This window comes from Haliotis cracherodii, unplaced genomic scaffold (genome assembly GCF_022045235.1).
Source record: "Haliotis cracherodii isolate W230 unplaced genomic scaffold, xgHalCrac1.p SCAF_15, whole genome shotgun sequence".
Classification (NCBI taxonomy): domain Eukaryota; kingdom Metazoa; phylum Mollusca; class Gastropoda; order Lepetellida; family Haliotidae; genus Haliotis; species Haliotis cracherodii.
In genome coordinates this window covers 13,364,010-13,378,876 of record NW_027266270.1, presented here as the reverse complement: position 1 = coordinate 13,378,876, position 14,867 = coordinate 13,364,010, and the positions used below count along the sequence as shown (strand labels likewise).

Sequence of the window (14,867 nt, the reverse complement as noted above, 5' to 3'; positions counted from 1 at the left end):
ATGAATATAAAACCTTATAACGCTTTTGTTTACACAGACATTACCGAAAGAGTGTGAGTGTGTACCTTTGTTCTATTATCTTCATTTATTGCAAAACACGACATCTTACCTAACACCGTAAGTGTAGCCTGTGTGGTTGCTCCATCAACTGAATAACTGTACTGTCCTGCTTGAGATGTCTGCACATTTGATATTGTCAGTGACTGTAGAGCTCCGATTGTATTTTTCGTATACCTGTTATCACCTGTCAGGTCAACTCCTTCCCTCCTCCAAACGCCATTAGTGACACCGGGAGGATCGACAAATGTTGCCAACTGTGCGCTTGTGCCAGAAAGGACAGTTACATCTCTCATGTTATTTGTAATAGCAGCTGAAACAAACATGACATGAACATGTCAACTGAATGCAGACCTCAAACAACTCATGGCCCACATGTTTAGGAAATAATCGTGTGTCTGAATGACCTTTGACGTTGGCCAAGATGGTTGGTTGGTTTGTTGTGTAACGCCACACTCAGCAATATTCCAACGACGGCGGTCTGTAAATAATCGAGTCTGGAACAGACGATCCACGCAACTCGGATAAGATGAGATGCATCAACCAAGTCATCGAGTCTGGCCACCCGATCCCGTTAGTCGCCTCTTACGACAAGCATAGTCGCCTTTTACGGCAAGCATGGGTTTCGGAAGACCTAGGCCATGACATAGGGTGGATAGGATCTTACATCTAGTATTAATCCATTGTTAAATATTTTTATCCTTCCGAAAATTCATAAAGCTTATTTGAAATGGAAACATTTGCAAAACGTACATTCCACTTTTGACAAATAGGAATATATACCTCGGACAGACAGGAATCCTCTTGTCGTGACACCATTCAGATTAAAGGTATATTCTCCTTGATCAGAACTTTGAACATTATTCACAACCAGTCTTCGTCCGGTAGCCGTCTTCGTGATGGTATATTTCGAATTGAATGTATCCACACGTACACCATCTTTCAACCAGAAGCCGTCAGCTGCCTCGGTTGGGGTAACCTGCGTCTCAAAAATGGCGTTCTGTCCAATGCTGCTTGTGATGTTAGATAAAGGGGCTGAAAAGAGAGCACGTTTAATTGATAAATTGGTGTTCAGTTTGATATATTGGGATGCATCTTTGATAAAAACTATTTAGATACACTAAAACATTTAAATAAATCTTCAAAATCTGCTATCAAAAAGGATGTATTATCAAATTTGTTTAAAAAAGATTCATACTATCATGTCGTTATTTTACATATCCAACTTTAAATGGGCATTCAAAGATTTTATTATTCAACTTACTGAACACAGTTAACATGGCTTGAGGACTCAGGCTGCCAACGGAATATGTATATGTTCCACCATCTGAGAGTACTACAGAGCCTAAGGCCAGTGACCTCTCTAAACCGTTGGCAGTTTTTTGGAATCTGTTATCAGTAGTCAAGTCGATTCTACTTGGTGTTAATTTTATCCAGGAGCCTCCTGTTGGTTGTCGGTTGAAGCCTACTGTGAATGATGCCGGGCTATTAACCAAGCGTGTAATGCTGACCGGGCGACTGACGACAGACACTGAAACATAATAGCTCGAAATGAAGATTTAGCACAGTTATACATAGTTGTGATGTGTTATTTACCGCTTTCATGCCTTAGATCTGATAACATGTGTGATAGTTTGTGCTTGGTATTACAGTAAACTACGGTAAAAACCAACTCAAGGTAACCATTGGTTTTACTTCTTTGGTTATGTATTTTGACTAAAATATATACAGCAAATGGCCGGGACATAAAACAGCTCGTTATATCCGTCAGTTCGTTATAAGCGTGTCCGTTTTAAACGAAGTTTACTGTATTTTCATTGACAAATAATTGATAAGTTCCATTCAAGTTTAAAATACTTGCCAATGTCACGGCACAAGCTTTGGAAAATGCCTTGGACAGTATTGAGTAAATTGCTGAAGTCTTCGATTTGAATTGCTGTTGAATTATCCGAGGCAATATCCACCAACTCCTGCTCATAACGTCTCTTGTATGGTGATGATGGGAAGTTAAGCAAAGGATTTACACCAACAGCAAACACTCTTATCCCAGAGTTCTTCGTCTCTAAAGCAGCAGCTTTAGTATTATCTGGATAGTTTGACAAACCATCCGTCATCACAATCATGATGTGTGGGTTACCAGAAGTTTCAGCGTCTAAAAGAGCTTTCGCTCTCCTTATACCAAGATGAGTGAATGTTCCTGCGCTCGGATGTCCAACCACCCGAATTTCATTCGTTAGTAAGTTGATGTCAGAGGATGCGGTGATAACAGCAGACACATCATCGCTGTATAGCACGACGCCAACTCGTGTGTTGCTGTTGCTTCTGATACTTTCATTAACAAACGCTATCAACGCAATCCTAACTTCCTGAAAACTTGAGTTACTGATACTCTCCGATCCATCTACGACAAAGTAAGCTGTGTATGCCCCAGAGCAACCTGTTAAAATAAATAAAATGGTCACACCTGAAGAATATGTGAACGATTCAAGGCATATTAAGCAAAGACACCTTTATGATTATTTTCTAATATGCTAAAGGACAACAGCATCACTCAATGGAACAGCCTCTCCACCTCCCCGGCTCCCCGGCATACTCACCATTTGTGCCCTGTGATGTAGTAGAGGTGATACACAACAATGCCACCCACACTGTGGCTAACGTCCACGTTGCAAGCCCCATGATTATCTAGAATAACAGATAATTCTATGAAAATTTCTAAAGATATAAATATGGATATTTCAAGAATATCTGAAAATTTAATGAATTGTAAGAGATATTTGTTTCTGGTGATAGTTGTATGATAACAGTGAACGAATTGGGAAGTGAAGTACGATCAGTAGTGCCTAATACCATCACGGTATGTCAAACATTCATTCACATTGATAACTCCCAACAAGTCAGCTCGGATCTCTTCCCACTGGGAGGCTAATGAAGCTGTCAAGGGACGGAATTTGGACTACAAACAATCAGGGGAGGTCACTCTAAATTAAGGCAACTACCACGACTCCTCGTTATACAGCACCTCATCTTGCTGCCACTTTCTGTCATCAGAAATAAAGTTACAATATACACTGCATCATAACAATGCATATTTAGTTCGCCAGCCACAATGAAAGTAGGTGCTTTTATTGCAAACAAACGTGTTAAGGATACAAACTCAGAAAAGCTGTCCTTAAACATATTTTAGAACACAGATTCAATCGAATAGTATTGACAGTAAATGTTGACAGTTGATTGCAGTGATACTGTGAACGATTGTTGTCATCATTGATTTTTTTGTGATCCATTCATATATTTTTTTACCGCAGTTTTGCCTTTTACTCCTAATGGAGTCTGTTTCATGGGATTGGCGTTAATGTTTTCATGGCGCGAAAGTGTTTTGCAATAGTGGCGCAATAGTTTCGTGTGAATGTTTCAAAAGTGACGCGATAATTCCACGTTAGTGCCGCAATAGTGGCGAAAACATTTCGCGAAAGTCTCGCGAGAGGAAGTTACTTATGAAATGTTGTGTAGTTATTTATGAGCTGAGAAATGGGTATTATTTGAATTCATGCCCCAAAGTAAAGTCATGCCCCTACACAACTATTACCCAGGTCAAGTGAGCACTCAAATAATTCCACGGTTCTATGAATGGTATACAACCATAGCTGCATGTTCGGCGCTGAAAGGTATGTATTCACGTTAACACATCACCTTTTGTACATAGGCAATATATCTTTTGTCCATCCGGAGCGCCCTGACCCTTTACTACTTAACTGAGTGCTACATTGAAATAATCTTTGTTTAACCCCGCACTCAGCAATATTTCAGCCATATGATGGCGGTCTGCATGCAATCGAGTATAGACCAGACAAGCCAGTAATAGGCATCATGAGCATCGATCAATGCAAGTGGGATACGATGGCATACTTTAACCACGTCATGCGAGCCTGACCACCTACACAGGTGATTATAATATGATCATGTTTATATGGCAGTGTATTTTATTGTTTAACAATGAGCTGTGTTGCATTGTTTCTGTTGAGATTCGGTAGACGCTCGTTGCATTGTGTTTGGGAAGTGGCCAGTCATCAGGAAGTTACTATATGAAGATGAATGTGTGGTGTGTAAATTTCCTGTTCTGTATACCGCGGACGGTAATAGTATGTTATGGAAACATGTAGAACGCTCTGTAATGTTCTAGTGGTGCTAGACTGGTGAGGGAGCTGTATAGAAACTTCCAGTAGCTTGTCAGGCTGAAAATATAGTGGGACAAGAGCGTTTTTAGGTATCCCTCACACATTTCGTCTCTCACGCTTTTCATTGCTTCGGGACCAGCTTTCATGTGAGGATCACTCATCATCCCTGCTTCCCTGCCTAGGCCATTTCGGTAGCTTGATCACTGTTGCCTGAATATATATTAGTCTTTTGCGATAATCACAGAATCTTTTGTATCATTTTATATATCGCCATTGAATATTGTACTATCACTCTATTGTGCACTGCCAATGTAATTGATGTGCAGTTATTGGCACTGATTAGTAAACTTAGTTATTTTTGTAAAATATGTTTGGGTGTTTGCTGGTTTCACACAAGGTTCTCTTACGTACAGCTTTCTGGGTTAACGTATTGTTTCAATTTGGGAATAGACTCGTAACAATTAGTGATAGTAATAGTAATGAAGTGTCAGCATTATTGCACGGCACCAGGCGCGGTGCCTTATTTGTTATGGGTTTGAGATAATTACATGGAGCCATGGGCCATGGGAATGAGTAATCGTTTGAACCTTTTAAAAGAAACATTTTTCTTTGTCTCACATGTGTATGATGATATGCGTACATACGAAATACATGAATAATAATGAATATTTAAAAACGCTCCTAACTGTAAATTATTACACTAAACATGTTTATGTTATTCAGCAACAATCATAACAGGGAGTCATGTCCTGTCCTAGACTGGTTTACCTGCCCAAGAGCGCTCGCGCTCCTCGCCTGCAGCCGCCAGGAGGCGAAGGGCAGGGTACCAGTGTGGCTTTATCCGGCCGATATTTCCCCATACAGCATTTCGCTGGGGTAAAACGTTGACCCAAATCCGGGAAGCGGGTCTGTCTGTCGAGAGGGGCGAAGACAGGCATACAGCATATCAGTGAATGGGAAACGTTGACCCAATTTCCGTTTCGCGAGACTTTTGGAGAGTGTGAATGATTGTCAGGCTACAGGAGTAAACATATTACCACTAGGGAGGTAACTCTCATAGAGAAGTATGGTTCATCGTTAAAAATAATAAACGCACTCTCAATGATTTGAGTTTCAATTTTAACAATTTCTGCTTGTCTCCATTATAAAATAGTATTACAGCATTGTAGCTATTACTTGAAAAGATTAATTTAATTTTTTTTTATTAATATCTCTACCACTGTAGATATATCAATGCCAGCAGTATCATATATACCCGCCATGATTGCGTTAACTTAATACCCTACAATGTATATGTTCCTGGAAAACAATAACAAATGTTTGAGGAAGTCATTGCTGTGAAAAAATATTACTAGTTTTGTTTTCATAATATGTTTGTTTTATACTTTGATATAACATAAATATTTAAACTGAACTTCTCATTCCTGATTATGAAGGTACCACCCGCAAATTACAATTGTTTATCTTTTGGGTTTCGCATTTGTGCTCTATGACAGTATAAGTACTTGCATCAACAGGTAGGTATGCTACAACATTTCTTTGCGTCGTGTGGTACCTCTGAATCAAAGTTGACCCGTGAAGATTCCGGGGTAGAATAGGTCTTCAGCAACCCATTCTTGTCGTAAAAGGTGACTATGCTTGTCGTAAAAGGCGACTAACGGGATCGGGTGGTCAGGCTCGCTGACTTGGTTGATGCATGTCATCTTATCCGAGTTGCGTGGATCGTCTGTTCCAGTCTCGAATATTTACAGACCGCCGTCATATTGTTGGAATATTGCTGAGTGCGGCGTAACACAACAAACTAACCAACCATCTTGGCCAACGTAAAAGGTCATTCAGACACACGATTATTTCCTAAACATGTGGGCCATGACTTGTTCGAGGTCTGCATTCAGTTGACATGTTCATGTCATGTTTGTTTCAGCTGCTATTACAAATGACATGAGAGATGTAACTGTCCTTTCTGGCACAAGCCCACAATTGGCAATTTAACTCATTTTAACTTAATTCAACGATTTTATAACGATATTGAAATATTTCGCCCAGGGCGAGAAAAAGGTTTGGCCCATGGTTGAGAATATTTTCCTTTGCTCAACAGTTTTAGTTTCGCAAATACATTAAGGGATTATAATCATGACACATGATTCAACTCATTTTAACTTAATACAACTAATTTTTGGCGATATTAAAATATTTCGCCCATGTTTTCGTCAGTCCCTTTAAAGAATTAACTAATTGTTTACAAAGTATATTGTATCATGTGAAACATACTTTGTATTATATCATTACATTACTATTTAAAAAAGGCCTTTGGTTGGATGTTTCCTTTGCAGAAGTTTTACAAATTTCACCTTTTTTACATATTGCAACGATCTTTAATGAACCGGCCTTATCTCTCAAAACGTTTTGACAGTTTATCATACGAATTCATGCGCGTGTACACCAATTCATTGGCGTTATTTTCCAACGAATTAAAGTTTAGTTTGTTTCTTTTTCATTTCCCATTTTATGTCTCGCTGATACATCACACTGGGAAATTAACTGACACTGGGAAATTAAGTGACACTAGCCTATATATGTATATTTTTTTGTGGATACATGTATTACATATTTTCGTTGATATGTGGATATATTAAGACAAAAAAAGTTTATGAAAGATGAATTAGTGCCTTGACATATTCAACGAGATGTGTATAATCGTTCAATGGGTCATTCAATAAAAGTATGTTTGGAGGAAATATCAAAGGAGCCGCCCAATATACACAGTGTCGTCCGGTGAACTACCACCCCATCCTGTCCTTAAGAGTTATGTAATCGGTACACAAATATATTTGATGCGGTGTCAGTGTGGAAGGAGTTTGAATTACGTCCGCAACTAGCCACAGAAATCCTCAAAGTATAGTAACAATCAACAAGGTCAGCGCCGTACTAATTACTTAGTGACGCACGTAACAGCGACTGTCAATCTGTCTGCTACCATACCATCATCCCTGTCACAACTGGCATATCAACGGCTTATTCAAAATATTAATCGTAGAAACGTCGTTAAGAGACTAACATATGTCGTATACAGTCCTAATATCTAATAAAAGAAGTAAATACGTCAAATGGGAATTCAACTGGATGTTACCTTCCTTATATCAGCTAACAGCCCTGTTTGTGAAAATATGTACTAGACATAAGATTTAAAGACTAATAAAATCAGTTGTAAGACCGCATAGACCATAAAACCGAATTAAATATGTATTGGTATCATTTCTTGTGTATAAGATGATGGTAATGACCTGAAATGTTTTAACGTATGATTAGGAAGGAGAGACATTAAAGTGTTTTATAATACTTGGGAACATGAGCAATAAGATGTAGCAACATAAACATGCATGGAATTGAATAGGGAAGATGGTGAAAACAAATTGAAAAGATTTTTAATAAAAAATTATTGAATTAAATAACTTGCCTGAACACAAGGGGTACCCAAACTTGTTTGACAGTTATTCGTGTGTTGTAGACTGTCGAATGGGACTCATGTGTGTACGTAGGGTACACATATGTATTGCAAGTGTTAGTACTCATACACTTTCCCTTTTTGTTTTGATATGATTTCTATTTTCGTACATGATATAATTTCATTTTTATCTTTGGCTGCTCCGTTTATATATGTTCGAGTAGTTGTCTGTCCCTCATAAATTGACATTGCTGTCTCGCTATTGCATCTCTTGACTACAGAAAATCTACAACATGTAGCGGATCTAACTGCAATTCTTGTTTTAACCAAGCCCGGGTTTGACATTCCAGTAACTGGATTCAGGTTGATTGCAAGATATGCATACCTCGTCATAGTGATTGTTGTGAATTCCTCAAAGTTTTGTTTGTTAGTTGTTTAACGCCGCACTTGGGATACGGTGACATGCATCAACCAGGTCAGCGAACCTGACCACCCGATCCCGGTAGTCGCCTCTTACGACAAGCGTTGTCGCCCTTTTTACGCCAAGAATGGGTTTTTGAAGATCTGTTCTACCCCGGATGTTCACGGGTCCACTGACGCAGAGATTTGCGTAAAGTCATTCCGACAGCATACAATGCCTACTCAATGTCTCCTCAAAGTAGTATAGTACGGTGCTTAAAGTACATGTGAGATTATACTCAGGTTAGGGAGATGTTTAATCTATATAACGTGTTATTATTCTACCAAACAATGTAATTGATTAAATGAATGCAAAACAAACTCAACGGTTGAAGGTTTCATTGAAAAAACTACCGCTGGTCTTGCCTAATAAAACAACTGCAACCCGACACAGATCAAACTCAAATTACAAACACAATCATAATCTGGTTAATCTCTATCACTCAACGAGTTGGAGTAGCTTACTCTGCCCACAGTATGACAGTATTGGGCAGCTCAGTAATTAGGAGGTAAGACCAGGCTGGTACACTGGTCACACTTGACTGGTCTGTCCGATGATTAGGTCGTCTGACAATTGGGAGTGAACCATAGCAAGTACAGCGGGATTGTTGCTCCTTGTATGGGACCGATTAGGTTTATGACCACGGGCCTCGGCACAAGCGTGGTGCTGGAAGACATACATGTACAAGTTATACATGTACATCCCATATGGTGACTGTTTTTAGGTATTCATATTCTAAATTCATTCATGATACCACAACATGTTAGTACTCCTTAAAACTTTACAATCACTTCAATATGTACAGTAGATTGAACGAGAATAAATGATATATTGCAGATTATTAAGTCATTGCCTCTTTAATCAACCGCTACGTTTGTATCATTTGCATTGTACAAAGAAATATTTTGTCTGTCCTTTTCCAGATTTAGCCCCAGAATGTGCTCATTCGAATTGGGAACGAAAATAATTGCTTATCATGAGTATATATGATATAGTTAAAAGTTACTTGTACACTGTAGATGTATTCACTTTAAAGTCGTATACGACCTTCGCAAGCGAGTTGAATGATCCAGGTTAATTAGAACGAAGTTTAGAAAGGGTTAAAAAGTTTTGTATTTTGGTAATGTGTAGGTTTGTTAAATATGATTTTTTTAATTTCTTTTATTCAAAATGTAAAAAAATAATTATGCGCTGAAAAATAGAGCTAACTTGATGGGAGATATGGCGTTAGCCATCTGAGATTGTCTGGTGGACACGGTTTACCATTACTGTGCCCTCACCCTGGTTGTTGTTGTAGTTGTTATTATGGATTGACACAAGGGAAAATTCCAATATATACAAAATATACAATTTGTATATATGGTATATCCAAAAATATACAATTTTGTATATATGGTATATCCAAAAATATACAATTTTGTATATATGGATAGATTTTACCACTGCTTCACTCAGTTTCTTCTTACTGGATTCTCACAATATGTGGTTGATATTGAAAATATTATTAATAATACCGGACAGTATTATTGCATGTGACAAATATACTTTAAAACTATGTTCATTATGACAACTATATTAGGAGTGTTATGAAATAATTGGCATTTATTCATGTTGACAGCATTTTACATAATAAAGAAATAGAAGATTTCAGCAGACTTTTGTAACAGTTAGATATATAATACGTTCGCCTACTGTTTACAAATAAGGTGATCTATACATACAAGTATTTCAGAGTAGTTTAAACTAGTGACGGTAAAATAAATTTATCGTGAATAGTGGCAAATATGAATATATACAAATTAATATATATGAATCTGTTATGTCATGGTATGTTGATTCTGAATCTAAATTATTGCTTGATATTGTTTGCCAAACAGTTGTATGCACTGTCCATCGTGAGTATATAAAAAAGGATGTTTGTTTAGACATGCGTTCATTGTAAACAAGGATTAGTGTGACAGGATAACTAAGTTTGCCATCTGGTATAACAGTTTATCATTTATAGAAGAATTGTGTCTTGAACGCAGCATTGCCACATATTTACACTATTCTTTCATGTCATGAGAAAATATATTTCTATATTTCTCGATTTTACACTTTTCCTTTTCCTCTGGACATATAATTATTATTCATTTGTTGTTGCTACTATTTAATAATGATAAGGATGGTGTAAAAGAGTGGATAAATCGAATTTAAAGTCATTAGGAGAAACTCTAGGAAATCTTGCAGGGAAAGCTGCATCTGCACTTCATGGTATATTAAGAATTATTGTATCCTGGCTCTAGACTTTATACCCTGAGACTTCTACTTAGCTTAGTCAAAACTATTTATCCAAATCATTAATAAACCTGCCGCAATTCCACCTACTCTAAGTGTTGTTTTCTGATCGATATGTTGTTGATTTTGAGTAACAATAGGTGGTGTTTGTTCAATTACTGAACGTGGTTGAGATGTTACTTCTGTGTCTGGCTGAATAAGAGCAGATGGGGCAGTATCCTCAGCCCCATCCTCTTCAATATAATGATAAACGATCTATCCGAGGGTCTATCCCCTAAAGTAAACACATTAAAATTCGCGGATGATGGAGCCCCCTGGATCCACAATAAAAGCATTAAAATGGCCAAAAATTTACTCCAAAAATCTCTTAATAAAATACAACAACGGGCTGACAAATGGGGCTTCTCCCTTAACTCAGAAAAAACAACAGGAATAGTATTCAATCATAAAAACATGAAACCCGCCTCCCCAATCCCCCAGCTAAACAACCAAACAATCAAATTTCAAAAACAAACCTAATTCTTAGGACTTATTTTCGATGAACATCTCACCTGCGATGCTCACATCCAAAACCTTACAACCTAACAACCTATCAACTAAAATCTTAAACAAAACTGCAAACAATCAAATATCTTCACCCCTAAACTTAAAATACCCAAAATAGACACAACACTAGCTAGCCAAATAAATAAACAAACCGACCCAAACATAGCTAAAACTACCACACTAGCATACATACTCGAAAATTGGCCAAATTGGTGTCACATTTACACGGACGGATCCTCAGATTCGACCTCCAAACACACAGATTTGGAGTCCATACCACACAACCAACTAAAACCACACAATCCTTCCGACTCCCAAACAACCAATCAATATTCACGGCAGAACTAATGGGCATGGCCTCAGCGCTCCATAATCAAGAAACCAAAAACCACCACAACAAAAATCCTAATAAGCTCCCGGTTGAACCCAGTGAACAGACCAACAGCACAGATACTACTTCCGATCCTATAGCTATAGTGAAACAATACCGCCGAGAAAAACTCAATTCATCATTCCTATAAAGTGAAGATATTCGACCCAAGGTGATTGAAACTATCTCTAAAATTGAGCATGAACTTTCAACTAGCAGTGATGCAAATAAGGCATACTCCGATTTTCTTACATTTATGAGCTTCGAACTGGACAAAGTATCTACCACCTGTACGTTCAGACAACCAACAAATAAGAAGTCAAAGTCGTTTTACAAACCTTACTGGTGTGAGAAACTTCAAAACAAGTGGGACGAGGTGTGTGTTGCCGAAACACTGTGGCTGTCGTGTAAAACCCATCGACGTAAAAACCTGAAGCAATATTACATCACCCGCAGGAAACTATTCGACAAATCCCTACGAAAACATAAACGGAACTATCAACAATGCGAACATCAACGTTTATTAGATAAACACAATAACAAAGACTCTCGTTCCTTCTGGAAAACTATCGGAAAGATAGGAATCGCAGAAGATCGTGTCAAAAATATTCCCTGGGAAATAGAGCAGGATGGTGCAGTCCTCACCGATCGTTCGTCAGTGCTTCATAGATGGGAACAAGACTACTCAGCCCTCTTCAAAGACACGCCTTCAACTCGCTTCGACGCTGATCACCTGAACAAGGTCAAGGCCGAGCTCAACAACAACAATCTTACACAGGAGGTGACGTACGACACTAGTGACCTAGATTCACCCATCACGTTCGCCGAGGTCGAGCGCGCTGTTGCACGTGCGACATGTGGTAAGGCTGCTGGCCCAGATCATCTGCCTGCAGAGGCTCTGAAGAATAAAACTTGCATAGAATTGCTTTTCAAGGTATTCTCCTTCTGCTTTAACAACTCAACTTGCCCTGATATCTGGTCAACTAGTGACATTAAGCCAATCAGAAAACCTGACTGTGACCCCCGTGATCCGCTTGGTTATAGAGGAATTTCCTTAATCTCCATACCTTGTAAAATCTACTCGGATATTCTCAACACTCGCCTCAGCAGATGGTTAGAGCATAACGATATTCTAGCACAGGAACAAAACGGATTCCGAAGTAAACGTAGCACCCAGGAACATATCTACAGTCTTCATTCAACAATCGAAAATAGAAAAATCTCCAAAAAATCAACATTTGTTTGTTTTATCGATATTTCAAAGGCCTTTGATAAAGTTAACCGTGATTGCTTATGGTACAAGCTCAACAAACTCGGAATTAAAGGAAACTTTCTAAGAGCTGTGAATTCAATGTACGCCTCAACGTGGTCTAGAGTCAGTGTCAATAATAGGTACACAAACCTATTTCCACTCTACTCTGGTGTGCGCCAAAGGTGTGTGCTTTCCCCTACACTCTTTTCTGTGTATATCAACGATCTTGTGGATGAAATCAACTGTCTGAATTGTGGGATTATTATAAGTAATTATCAACTAAGTGTTCTGTTGTATGCAGACGACATTGCCTTAATTGCACCCGACGAAAGTTGTCTACAGAAGATGTTAAATTGTGTAAATACCTGGTGTACTAAATGGCGTATGTCTGTTAATTTGAAGAAAACACAAGTTGTCCATTTCCGGCCAAGAGGTTCCAGTATATCAGGTGTTACTTTCACTATCGGTGAAAATGAAGTGTGTTATACTCATGCATATAAATATCTTGGTGTTTGGTTTCATGAACACCTAGATCTTAATTTCACAGCCAAGGAAATAGGCAAGTCTGCTCATCGTGCCTTAGGTGTGATTGTGTGTAAATTCAAAGCTAGTGGAGGAATGGCTTACGATGTATTTAATAAGTTATATGAAAACCTTGTGCAACCGATTCTCTCATACTGCTGCTGTGTGGGGCACACGTCAGTTCAGTTGTATCAATGCTGTACAAAATCGAGCATGTAGATTCTTTCTCGGAGTGGGCTGTAAGTCACCAAACTTGTCAGTTCGAGGGGATATGGGTTGGACTTCGCCTTATACCAAGCAAAAGTTAGAAATTATCCAACTATGGTATCGTCTACAAAACTGTGACAACACTCGAGTGAGTAGTAAAGTCCATCTATGGTCACGTAATTATCGTAAATCATGGACTAATAAGGTTTTTACACTTATCAAGTCGTGGCAACTACCTATTTTAGATATATTTAATTTAACACCCCCTGACATGGACTACATAAAGACTTGGCTTATATCCAATGATTACCACGACTGGCTACGTCAGCTGTGGAACGATCGAGGGCTTATAAACGGTAACAAACTTAGAACATATAGACTCTTTGAGGGCTCGCTTAACACTGAACCATATGTTCAACTTATAATGGACCGATCTTATCGAAGTACACTCGCCAAAATACGTACAGGAACTTTACCTCTTGAAATAGAGACCGGTAGATTTTCACGACCGACTGTCCCCTTGGAAGAAAGGATATGTAAAATGTGTGACTCTAAAGCAATCGAAGATGAAATCCACTTTCTAACTGAATGTACCTTTTATTCTGATTTAAGATATGATTTATGGAATTATATTACCTCCTTGGAGCCCTCCTTCCCAACCTTTTCTCCACTGCAACAGACCTGTTATCTAATGAATAGTACATGTATAAGTAAATCCCTAGCCTCCCTTGTCTACAGAATGTACAGGCGCCGTAAACTTTATATTAATTGTTAGCTTTTATTTTAATTACTTTTTATCCCATCCATAATGTTATGCATTGTCTTATATATGCACGTAGGTGTGTAGGCGTGTGTGTTTATGTACGTTAGTACACAGTGCCTCTAATTTATATCATCTGTTGTATTTAATGTATGTTCATACTGTATTCAGTACGACACCTGTATGGTTGTATGTGTGTATGTATATATGGACTGAGGAGTGAATGGATGGATATAGGTATGGTTGTATGTGTGTATGTATATATGGATCGATATGTGTATGGATTGATAAAGGTATGGATGTATGTTGTATGTGTATTAGTATATTTGGATTGAGGCGTGTTTGAATGGATATAGGTATGGATGTGTGTTAGTATATTTGGATTGTGATGTGTTTGAACGGACTTAGGTATGGATGGACCTGTGTATGTATAATACATATTGATTTATGTTTGATGGATATAGGTATGTATGTAGGTATGTATGTAGGTATGTATGTAGGTTGGTATGTTAGTATGTATGCTGGTTATACATGTAGGTGAGTATACACGATTGATGAATTAAGTTGTGTGTATATGGACGCATATGTGTATAGATGTATGACATGTATGAGATTGCCGTGAGTGTTTTGTATGAGATTGCTGCGAGTGTTCTGAATGAGATTGTTGTGAGTGTTCTGTGTGAAATTGTTGTGAGTGTTCTGAATGAGATTGCTGTGAGTGTTCTGTATGAGATTGCTGTGAGTGTTCTGTATGAGACTGCTGTGAGTGTCCTGTATGAGATTGCTGTGAGCG

The 14,867-nt window shown here is 38.3% G+C and overlaps 1 protein-coding gene across 1 annotated transcript in view; it reads right to left on the bottom strand.

Moving 5' to 3' along the window:
• Nucleotides 1-14,867, bottom strand: part of LOC139461536 (uncharacterized) — a 29,319-nt gene that overhangs the window by 4,808 nt on the left and 9,644 nt on the right. Inside the window, exons 2-6 of the mRNA XM_071243020.1 lie at nt 2,655-2,742; nt 1,919-2,494; nt 1,322-1,588; nt 841-1,092; nt 110-370 (exon numbers count right to left, since the gene is read on the bottom strand). Of these exons, the coding sequence (XP_071099121.1) occupies nt 110-370; nt 841-1,092; nt 1,322-1,588; nt 1,919-2,494; nt 2,655-2,736 (1,438 nt within the window). The 5' untranslated portion in view covers nt 2,737-2,742. The remainder of the gene's footprint in view (nt 1-109; nt 371-840; nt 1,093-1,321; nt 1,589-1,918; nt 2,495-2,654; nt 2,743-14,867) is intronic.